The 12,968-nt window shown below is 41.7% G+C and overlaps 1 protein-coding gene across 1 annotated transcript in view; it reads right to left on the minus strand.

The window, feature by feature from the left end:
* Positions 1 to 1,602: 1,602 nt before the first annotated feature.
* LOC311236456 (betaine--homocysteine S-methyltransferase 1-like) overlaps positions 1,603 to 12,968 on the minus strand; it is a gene marked incomplete at its 5' end in the record, with an annotated part of 17,146 nt that continues 5,780 nt past the window's right edge. The window contains 3 exons of the mRNA XM_084324137.1: positions 1,603 to 2,460; positions 3,658 to 3,886; positions 6,086 to 6,268. Coding sequence (XP_084180263.1) covers positions 2,280 to 2,460; positions 3,658 to 3,886; positions 6,086 to 6,268 — 593 coding nt within the window. The 3' untranslated portion in view covers positions 1,603 to 2,279. The remainder of the gene's footprint in view (positions 2,461 to 3,657; positions 3,887 to 6,085; positions 6,269 to 12,968) is intronic.

Below are 12,968 nucleotides of genomic sequence, written 5' to 3' on the forward strand. Positions count from 1 at the left end.
GAACACGTTGATGCATGAGGGCCCAGGTCTAGAGGAGGAGGTAGTTAAAGGGTTTGTCACCAGTCACCAGGTCTAGAGGAGGAGGTAGTTAAAGGGTTTGTCACCAGTCACCAGGTCTAGAGGAGGAGGTAGTTAAAGGGTTTGTCACCAGTCACCAGGTCTAGAGGAGGAGGTAGTTAAAGGGTTTGTCACCAGTCACCAGGTCTAGAGGAGGAGGTAGTTAAAGGGTTTGTCACCAGTCACCAGGTCTAGAGGAGGAGGTAGTTAAAGGGTTTGTCACCAGTCACCAGGTCTAGAGGAGGAGGTCGTTAAAGGGTTTGTCACCAGTCACCAGGTCTAGAGGAGGAGGTAGTTAAAGGGTTTGTCACCAGTCACCAGGTCTAGAGGAGGAGGTCGTTAAAGGGTTTGTCACCAGTCACCAGGTCTAGAGGAGGAGGTAGTTAAAGGGTTTGTCACCAGTCACCAGGTCTAGAGGAGGAGGTCGTTAAAGGGTTTGTCACCAGTCACCAGGTCTAGAGGAGGAGGTCGTTAAAGGGTTTGTCACCAGTCACCAGGTCTAGAGGAGGAGGTCGTTAAAGGGTTTGTCACCAGTCACCAGGTCTAGAGGAGGAGGTAGTTAAAGGGTTTGTCACCAGTCACCAGGTCTAGAGGAGGAGGTAGTTAAAGGGTTTGTCACCAGTCACCAGGTCTAGAGGAGGAGGTCGTTAAAGGGTTTGTCACCAGTCACCAGGTCTAGAGGAGGAGGTCGTTAAAGGGTTTGTCACCAGTCACCAGGTCTAGAGGAGGAGGTAGTTAAAGGGTTTGTCACCAGTCACCAGGTCTAGAGGAGGAGGTAGTTAAAGGGTTTGTCACCAGTCACCAGGTCTAGAGGAGGAGGTCGTTAAAGGGTTTGTCACCAGTCACCAGGTCTAGATGAGGAGGTAGTTAAAGGGTTTGTCACCAGTCACCAGGTCTAGAGGAGGAGGTAGTTAAAGGGTTTGTCACCAGTCACCAGGTCTAGAGGAGGAGGTCGTTAAAGGGTTTGTCACCAGGTCTAGAGGAGGAGGTCGTTAAAGGGTTTGTCAAACATCTTGGAAAAAAGTAAGAACTAATGTAAAAGCTAGATGTGTTTCAATTTTGGGAGTTAAATTGTGGAATAGTCTTAGTGACGGGTTGAAGTTGTGTACTTCTCAGGGGACATTTAAAAAAGCCCTGAAGGATAAAATAATTCAGAAGTACAGTTTTGAATAAAACAATATTTGTTTCTTTTTCTTAAAAAAAATATATATATATATATATTATATCTTGCAGCATATTTTAAGTTTTTCTCTCTTATATTAAAGTATATTTAGTTTTTAAGAATTGTAAAGGATAGGCAAAAATAAGCATGTGCTTCAGCCTATTCCTTTTTTCGGTCAATGAGTTTGGATTTTGTGTGTGAGCTTACTTTGAATACATTTGATTCTTTAAAAAAAATATATATTTTAAGTCCACATGTGTGTTTTTGATTGATCTGTAAACAAAGACCGAAAATAAACTATTCATCATCATCATCATCATCATCATCATCATCTCATACCGTAGTCATGAAGGAATGAAACACTCGACTCAGTTCTTCTGAGCAACTGGAAGTTTATTGATCAGATATCGGTCAACTCTTCCTTTGGTAAGACACCTCGCGGCAGGAGTGTTAACCCTTTCACTACCAAATGGTTAACCCTTTCACTGCGACAGCACAGAAGGATAACCCCTTCACTACAGAAGGTACTATCGCACTACAGACGGTTAACCCGTCTGTAGTGTGATAGTAAAGGGTTAACCCGTCTGTAGTGTGATAGTAAAGGGTTAACCCGTCTGTAGTGTGATAGTAAAGGGTTAACCCGTCTGTCGTGTGGCAGTGAAAGGGTTAATGGAGTGTTAAAGGCCTGTTGATAAACCATCAGCTCCACATTCTGGAGGCTTGTCGGCGCATCAGGAAGGGCGGGAATATTTTAGTCTTGTTGAAATTACGCAACTGCTAAAAAAAAAAGAAAGAAAGAGAAAAATCACAGACACAACGCTTTGGTGGCAAACCTCGAGAATGTCAACAAATCTGAACGACTTATCAATTTGGTTCACAGAGAAATGGTCCTGGGGAGACAGAAGAATCTGCACGGAACAGCTTTTTGGGTACAGAAATGTAAGCGTCGCTCTCTATACCGTCACAAACCACCCCTTGGAATAGAGACAAAACGGGCGACCAGACTGCTCCCTCCAGCCGGGCCCCCCCTGCTCCCACAGACCCCCTCAGCCCCCCCCCCTCAGTGGCCGGTCTTGGACTTCTCGAAGAGGTGCTTCAGCTGGTCCTGGGTGGTGGCCTCGCTCTGCTGCATCAGGTCGGCGTGCCCCTTGGTGACGCCCCAGCTGTCGGGCTTGGACATGGAGGGGCAGAGGGGCCGGCCGGACGCAGGCTTCAGGTTCTCCCAGTAATCACGCCGGGCCCTGAGAACAAACACACAGATCAGCACTGTACCGGGCTATAATGAACAGCAAGGGACACACGACCGATTATATAAGGGAGAAATGGGAGAGAGAACTAGAGATAGAAATAACAGAGAAGGAATGGGGTAACATATGCGAGGTGCAGCACTCAACAACAGGATCGAGGATATGGAAAGAGTTTGGATGGAAAAACATAATCAGATTCTTTATAACCCCAGAGTTGAAGGGAAAATATGCACCAACACAAAGGACATGCTGGAGGATGTGTGGGAAGGAGGGGGCAAATCACACACATATTCTGGGGATGTCAGAAGCTGAAGGGGTATTGGGAGGAGATAGGGGAGGCAAGTTAAAAAAAAAAAAAAAACAGTCAGAGCTTGTTCTCCAGGGGGGCGGGGACTAGGGTTCAGAGGACACGTGTTTTAAGCCGGTCTTGCTGCAAATTTTATGTTTAACTTCTTGTAACATTATGAATTGAAACTGGGGGACCCTGATGTAAACAAGACGAAAGTCTTTCTCTGGTCTGCATCCCCATAACACTTGTTTGTATCGAGCCGTACTGTATTGTATTGTACCCATTCTGCAATCTGTTAATAAAGTGTTCAATCAGTCAGTAACACCAACGATGTGTGCCATCAGGAGGTGGGCATTGCCCTCTGCTGCGCTCCTCCTCCTCCTCCTCTGTGTGCAACGCTCTACTTTGTTGGATTCATGCAGTAAATACATCCAGGGAAGGCAATGACACGCCTAGTGCATGTAAATACATCCAGGGAAGGCAATGACACGCCTAGTGCATGTAAATACATCCAGGGAAGGCAGTGACACGCCTAGTGCATGTAAATACATCCAGGGAAGGCAATGACAGTTGTCAATTGCTCCATTGTCAGTTCCAAACGAGAAAATGTATCCTCATCACAGGTGCATGGGATTACAGTAATTAGCTAGGCTTGGTGTGATGATGTAATGACCATTACCTGCTCTGACCCATGGCTCGGTGTGATGATGTAGTGACCGTTACCTGGCTCTGACCCACGGCTTGGTGTGATGATGTAGTGACCGTTACCTGGCTCTGACCCATGGCTCGGTGTGATGATGTAATGACCGTTACCTGCTCTGACCCACGGCTTGGTGTGATGATGTAGTGACCGTTACCTGGCTCTGACCCACGGCTTGGTGTGATGATGTAGTGACCGTTACCTGGCTCTGACCCACGGCTTGGTGTGCATCTCCAGACCGGCGCCCCAGTTGCCGTGCTTCTCGGAGGCGGCGGGCAGGAAGCCCCTCTCGGGCGCCAGCTCCTCGGCCACGGCGCGGATGTGATAGGGCTCGAAGCCGCAGCAGCCTCCGATGAAGCGGATGCCGCCCTCGTAGGCCTCGCGGGCGTACTGGTGCATGTCCCACCGCGTCAGGATGCGGGGCTCCAGACCTGCGCAGCGCGGGGCGGGGGACGACAGGTTGTTCACGTGGAAACGGTGCATTTATAATATAAACAGCTTTTATCCAAAGCGCTTTACAATTTGTTCCTCACATTTGACCCGTTCACTCAGCGACGGCGGGCGCGACCGTGCCAAGGTGCCCACCTGCTCACCGGGAGCAGTTAAGAGGTTAAGGTCGCGTTCACACCTACTACCCCGTTTTGGTCCGTTTCAAGTGAACCATGGTCCTTTAAATCAATAGTCTGTTTGGTTTGGAGAGGTGTGAAGTGAACACAAACCAAACTGTTGTGAGGACTGAACAACCGAACCACGGTCCTCTTGAAAAGTTGGGACTCGGTCCGTTTCAAAGTGGAGCGCGGTGCGGTTTGCTGTCGGTGTGAACGCAACCAGACTTTATATACTGTAGTACCTGATCTAGGAGGCGCAGGGTTTTTGGAAGTGAGTGTGAGAGAGTGTGTGAGTGTGTGTGTGCGAGCGTGATAGAGGGTGTGTGTGTGCGAGCGAGCATGAGAGAGAGTGTGAGAGAGGGTGTGTGCAAGCGAGCATGAGCGAGCAAGTGTGAGAGTGTGTGTGTGCGCGAGCGAGCAAGCATGAGAGAGAGTGTGAGAGAGGGTGTGTGCGCAAGCGTGATAGAGCGTGTGTGTGTGCGAGCGAGCGTGATAGAGCGTGTGTGTGTGCGAGCGAGCATGAGAGAGCGAGTGTGAGAGAGTGTGTGTGTTGCGAGCAAGCGAGCATGAGAGAGAGTGTGAGAGAGTGTGTGTGTGTGCGAGCGAGCATGAGAGAGTGTGTGTGTGCGAGCGAGCATGAGAGAGAGTGTGTGTGTGCGAGCGAGCATGAGAGAGCGAGTGTGAGAGAGTGTGTGTGTTGCGAGCAAGCGAGCATGAGAGAGAGTGTGAGAGTGTGTGTGTGCGAGCGAGCATGAGAGAGAGTGTGTGTGTGCGAGCGAGCATGAGAGAGCGAGTGTGAGAGAGTGTGTGTGTTGCGAGCAAGCGAGCATGAGAGAGAGTGTGAGAGAGTGTGTGTGTGCGAGCGAGCATGAGAGAGAGTGTGTGTGCACTAGGCGTGGGCGGTATTGACGGTATTTCGAAATCCCGTCGGTATGATTTTCAATACCGTGACGTCACAGACTGTGCGCCAAATCACAGATGCGTTTCTTTCTATTACACTAACACGGAGTTGATTGTAGTGCACAGCACGCGCCAGCAGAGGGCAGGGCAGGGCAGTCTGTCTGTCCCTCTCTCAGTCAGAGCTGAGCTGAGCAAGATGACGCCACACGCGTGTTCCTGTGGGTCGCCCCCATCTCGCATGCGTGTTAATCTGCACGACAAATAAAGACTTATTCTTCTATAGAATGCAGTTATGGACCGGTGGCCGTTCCGTTTATTAAGATCGAATGGACCATGGGTCCACTTCCAGACATCGGATGATTGTGGATTCGGGTATCGGAGCGTTTTTCTAACGTTTTGAAAGTACGGATTCGTGCGTGAATGTGGACTTGTGTCACTCTTAAGATACCACGGCACACTTCTGTTGTGGATGTAAATTAACGCGAGCTTGCTTATGTAGAAACAATGCATTATAAGTTTATAACGTCTTGCAACTATGGTTATGACTAAGATATCAAGTAGTATTTACTCCCGGAAAATCTTTATGTATGATGATAACGAGACAATAACAATAGATGAACGACTTGGCGACTGATCTGTCCAATAGATGAACGACTTGGCGACTGATCTGTCCAATAGATGAACGACTTGGCGACTGATCTGTCCTTCATTTACAAATGAGGTTCGCTCAAAAAAAAGCGCAGTGTGAACGCAAGCCAACATCAAACAACGCAGCGTTCTCACACTTGGTCCAGCAGAAGGTCCGGACTCTCCGTGGACTTCCAGACGTGAACAACACGGTGTCTCGCTCACAAGAACACCTCGACACGCTGCCCGGGAGGAGCGGGGGAATCGAACCGGGGCACCGTCCAGATCACCAGACGACCGCTCTACCTCCTGAGCCACTGTCGCCCCCCATATGCCCGTCACTAACGATGTGTGTGTGCGCCACGACGACGACGACGTTAGACGCCAGCTTCACGGGGTACGGTTAACCCTTTCACTGCAGCACTACACCAGAAGGTTAACCCTTTACGATCACACTATACCGACGGTGGTAAGATGCCCGGCGGCCGGACCTACCGAAGGGGAACTCGGGCAGGTCGATGAAGCCCTGGCAGCTGCAGTCGGGCGTGTGGTAGGCCAGCGGCTGCACCATGTAGTGGGCCTTCAGCCCGGCCTTCTCCACGCCCTCCTTCATCATCTTCACCGTCTTCACGCAGGTCATGGGGTCGAAGTGGCAGTTGACGCCCACGATCTGGGCTCCTGGAGGTGATACGAGCAGACATCGAGCTAATGTTTTATCTCTTTGTTGACCTCTCAGGGTTGGGGGGGGGGGGGCTTCTCAGGGTTGGGGGGGGGGGGGGGGGGGGGCAGAGGGGTTGGGGGGGGGGGGCGTACTACTACGTTCCTGCTGCTCAGCAGTACACCTGCATAGAACTACATGATAGCATCCTGCTGTGTATATATATATATACACATATTCTTACTGTACAGCATGTTGTAATAAGTAATGCTGCACCAAACTACCTAACCAAATTCATTGCATGTGCAAACCTTTTCAGCATTAAAGAACTTTCCGATATAATCCTTCTTACATATCTGTAGATACTATATATATATATATATCCCTTACTAGTTACACTGCTGGCCAGTATGACTTACTACCATAGTGTCTTTATACCTGTATCACTGTACATATTAATACTATATCTATATCTGTACATATCTCTTACCTACTCTTACTAGTTACACTGCTGGCCAGTATGACTTACTACCATAGTGTCTTTATACCTGTATCACTGTACATATTAATACTATATCTATATCTGTACATATCTCTTACCTACTCTTACTAGTTACACTGCTGGCCAGTATGACTTACTACCATAGTGTCTTTATACCTGTATCACTGTACATATTAATACTATATCTATATCTGTACATATCTCTTACCTACTCTTACTAGTTACACTGCTGGCCAGTATGACTTACTACCATAGTGTCTTTATACCTGTATCACTGTACATATTAATACTATATCTATATCTGTACATATCTCTTACCTACTCTTACTAGTTACACTGCTGGCCAGTATGACTTACTACCATAGTGTCTTTATACCTGTATCACTGTACATATTAATACTATATCTATATCTGTACATATCTCTTACCTACTCTTACTAGTTACACTGCTGGCCAGTATGACTTACTACCATGGTGTCTTTATACCTGTATCACTGTACATATTAATACTATATCTATATCTGTACATATCTCTTACCTACTCTTACTAGTTACACTGCTGGCCAGTATGACTTACTACCATAGTGTCTTTATACCTGTATCACTGTACATATTAATACTATATCTATATCTGTACATATCTCTTACCTACTCTTACTAGTTACACTGCTGGCCAGTATGACTTACTACCATAGTGTCTTTATACATGTATCACTGTACATATTAATACTATATCTATATCTGTACATATCTCTTACCTACTCTTACTAGTTACACTGCTGGCCAGTATGACTTACTACCATAGTGTCTTTATACCTGTATCACTGTACATATTAATACTATATCTATATCTGTACATATCTCTTACCTACTCTTACTAGTTACACTGCTGGCCAGTATGACTTACTACCATAGTGTCTTTATACCTGTATCACTGTACATATTAATACTATATCTATATCTGTACATATCTCTTACCTACTCTTACTAGTTACACTGCTGGCCAGTATGACTTACTACCATAGTGTCTTTATACCTGTATCACTGTACATATATTACATATCTCTTACCTACTCTTACTAGTTACACTGCTGGCCAGTATGACTTACTACCATAGTGTTTTTATACCTGTATCACTGTACATATTAATACTATATCTATATCTGTACATATCTCTTACCTACTCTTACTAGTTACACTGCTGGCCAGTATGACTTACTACCATAGTGTCTTTATACCTGTATCACTGTACATATTAATACTATATCTATATCTGTACATATCTCTTACCTACTCTTACTAGTTACACTGCTGGCCAGTATAACTTACTACCATAGTGTCTTTATACCTGTATCACTGTACATATTAATACTATATCTATATCTGTACATATCTCTTACCTACTCTTACTAGTTACACTGCTGGCCAGTATGACTTACTACCATAGTGTCTTTATACCTGTATCACTGTACATATTAATACTATATCTATATCTGTACATATCTCTTACCTACTCTTACTAGTTACACTGCTGACCAGTATGACTTACTACCATAGTGTCTTTATACCTGTATCACTGTACATATTAATACTATATCTATATCTGTACATATCTCTTACCTACTCTTACTAGTTACACTGCTGGCCAGTATGACTTACTACCATAGTGTCTTTATACCTGGATCACTGTACATATTAATACTATATCTATATCTGTACATATCTCTTACCTACTCTTACTAGTTACACTGCTGGCCAGTATGACTTACTACCATAGTGTCTTTATACCTGTATCACTGTACATATTAATACTATATCTATATCTGTACATATCTCTTACCTACTCTTACTAGTTACACTGCTGGCCAGTATGACTTACTACCATAGTGTCTTCATACCTGTATCACTGTACATATTAATACTATATCTATATCTGTACATATCTCTTACCTACTCTTACTAGTTACACTGCTGGCCAGTATGACTTACTACCATAGTGTCTTTATACCTGTATCACTGTACATATTAATACTATATCTATATCTGTACATATCTCTTACCTACTCTTACTAGTTACACTGCTGGCCAGTATGACTTACTACCATAGTGTCTTTATACATGTATCACTGTACATATTAATACTATATCTATATCTGTACATATCTCTTACCTACTCTTACTAGTTACACTGCTGGCCAGTATGACTTACTACCATAGTGTCTTTATACCTGTATCACTGTACATATTAATACTATATCTATATCTGTACATATCTCTTACCTACTCTTACTAGTTACACTGCTGGCCAGTATGACTTACTACCATAGTGTCTTTATACCTGTATCACTGTACATATTAATACTATATCTATATCTGTACATATCTCTTACCTACTCTTACTAGTTACACTGCTGGCCAGTATGACTTACTACCATAGTGTCTTTATACCTGTATCACTGTACATATTAATACTATATCTATATCTGTACATATCTCTTACCTACTCTTACTAGTTACACTGCTGGCCAGTATGACTTACTACCATAGTGTTTTTATACCTGTATCACTGTACATATTAATACTATATCTATATCTGTACATATCTCTTACCTACTCTTACTAGTTACACTGCTGGCCAGTATGACTTACTACCATAGTGTCTTTATACCTGTATCACTGTACATATTAATACTATATCTATATCTGTACATATCTCTTACCTACTCTTACTAGTTACACTGCTGGCCAGTATGACTTACTACCATAGTGTCTTTATACCTGTATCACTGTACATATTAATACTATATCTATATCTGTACATATCTCTTACCTACTCTTACTAGTTACACTGCTGGCCAGTATGACTTACTACCATAGTGTCTTTATACCTGTATCACTGTACATATTAATACTATATCTATATCTGTACATATCTCTTACCTACTCTTACTAGTTACACTGCTGGCCAGTATAACTTACTACCATAGTGTCTTTATACCTGTATCACTGTACATATTAATACTATATCTATATCTGTACATATCTCTTACCTACTCTTACTAGTTACACTGCTGGCCAGTATGACTTACTACCATAGTGTCTTTATACATGTATCACTGTACATATTAATACTATATCTATATCTGTACATATCTCTTACCTACTCTTACTAGTTACACTGCTGGCCAGTATGACTTACTACCATAGTGTCTTTATACCTGTATCACTGTACATATTAATACTATATCTATATCTGTACATATCTCTTACCTACTCTTACTAGTTACACTGCTGGCCAGTATGACTTACTACCATAGTGTCTTTATACCTGTATCACTGTACATATTAATACTATATCTATATCTGTACATATCTCTTACCTACTCTTACTAGTTACACTGCTGGCCAGTATGACTTACTACCATAGTGTCTTTATACCTGTATCACTGTACATATTAATACTATATCTATATCTGTACATATCTCTTACCTACTCTTACTAGTTACACTGCTGGCCAGTATGACTTACTACCATAGTGTCTTTATACCTGTATCACTGTACATATTAATACTATATCTATCTGTACATATCTCTTACCTACTCTTACTAGTTACACTGCTGGCCAGTATGACTTACTACCATAGTGTCTTTATACCTGTATCACTGTACATATTAATACTATATCTATATCTGTACATATCTCTTACCTACTCTTACTAGTTACACTGCTGGCCAGTATGACTTACTACCATAGTGTCTTTATACCTGTATCACTGTACATATTAATACTATATCTATATCTGTACATATCTCTTACCTACTCTTACTAGTTACACTGCTGGCCAGTATGACTTACTACCATAGTGTCTTTATACCTGTATCACTGTACATATTAATACTATATCTATATCTGTACATATCTCTTACCTACTCTTACTAGTTACACTGCTGGCCAGTATAACTTACTACCATAGTGTCTTTATACCTGTATCACTGTACATATTAATACTATATCTATATCTGTACATATCTCTTACCTACTCTTACTAGTTACACTGCTGGCCAGTATAACTTACTACCATAGTGTCTTTATACCTGTATCACTGTACATATTAATACTATATCTATATCTGTACATATCTCTTACCTACTCTTACTAGTTACACTGCTGACCAGTATGACTTACTACCATAGTGTCTTTATACCTGTATCACTGTACATATTAATACTATATCTATATCTGTACATATCTCTTACCTACTCTTACTAGTTACACTGCTGGCCAGTATAACTTACTACCATAGTGTCTTTATACCTGTATCACTGTACATATTAATACTATATCTATATCTGTACATATCTCTTACCTACTCTTACTAGTTACACTGCTGGCCAGTATAACTTACTACCATAGTGTCTTTATACCTGTATCACTGTACATATTAATACTATATCTATATCTGTACATATCTCTTACCTACTCTTACTAGTTACACTGCTGGCCAGTATACTTACTACCATAGTGTCTTTATACCTGTATCACTGTACATATTAATACTATATCTATATCTGTACATATCTCTTACCTACTCTTACTAGTTACACTGCTGGCCAGTATGACTTACTACCATAGTGTCTTTATACCTGTATCACTGTACATATTAATACTATATCTATATCTGTACATATCTCTTACCTACTCTTACTAGTTACACTGCTGGCCAGTATGACTTACTACCATAGTGTCTTTATACCTGTATCACTGTACATATTAATACTATATCTATATCTGTACATATCTCTTACCTACTCTTACTAGTTACACTGCTGGCCAGTATGACTTACTACCATAGTGTCTTTATACCTGTATCACTGTACATATTAATACTATATCTATATCTGTACATATCTCTTACCTACTCTTACTAGTTACACTGCTGGCCAGTATGACTTACTACCATAGTGTCTTTATACCTGTATCACTGTACATATTAATACTATATCTATATCTGTACATATCTCTTACCTACTCTTACTAGTTACACTGCTGGCCAGTATGACTTACTACCATAGTGTCTTTATACCTGTATCACTGTACATATTAATACTATATCTATATCTGTACATATCTCTTACCTACTCTTACTAGTTACACTGCTGGCCAGTATGACTTACTACCATAGTGTCTTTATACCTGTATCACTGTACATATTAATACTATATCTATATCTGTACATATCTCTTACCTACTCTTACTAGTTACACTGCTGGCCAGTATGACTTACTACCATAGTGTCTTTATACCTGTATCACTGTACATATTAATACTATATCTATATCTGTACATATCTCTTACCTACTCTTACTAGTTACACTGCTGGCCAGTATGACTTACTACCATAGTGTCTTTATACCTGTATCACTGTACATATTAATACTATATCTATATCTGTACATATCTCTTACCTACTCTTACTAGTTACACTGCTGGCCAGTATGACTTACTACCATAGTGTCTTTATACCTGTATCACTGTACATATTAATACTATATCTATATCTGTACATATCTCTTACCTACTCTTACTAGTTACACTGCTGGCCAGTATGACTTACTACCATAGTGTCTTTATACCTGTATCACTGTACATATTAATACTATATCTATATCTGTACATATCTCTTACCTACTCTTACTAGTTACACTGCTGGCCAGTATGACTTACTACCATAGTGTCTTTATACCTGTATCACTGTACATATTAATACTATATCTATATCTGTACATATCTCTTACCTACTCTTACTAGTTACACTGCTGGCCAGTATGACTTACTACCATAGTGTCTTTATACCTGTATCACTGTACATATTAATACTATATCTATATCTGTACATATCTCTTACCTACTCTTACTAGTTACACTGCTGGCCAGTATGACTTACTACCATAGTGTCTTTATACCTGTATCACTGTACATATTAATACTATATCTATATCTGTACATATCTCTTACCTACTCTTACTAGTTACACTGCTGGCCAGTATGACTTACTACCATAGTGTCTTTATACCTGTATCACTGTACATATTAATACTATATCTATATCTGTACATATCTCTTACCTATACTCAGTCACACTTACTACCATAGTGTCTTTAACCTGTATCACTGTACATATTAATACTATATCTATATCTGTACCCCCTCAATCCG

The sequence above is a fragment of the Notolepis coatsorum genome (genome assembly GCF_963971535.1).
Source record: "Notolepis coatsorum genome assembly, chromosome: 11".
Lineage (NCBI taxonomy): Eukaryota > Metazoa > Chordata > Actinopteri > Aulopiformes > Paralepididae > Notolepis > Notolepis coatsorum.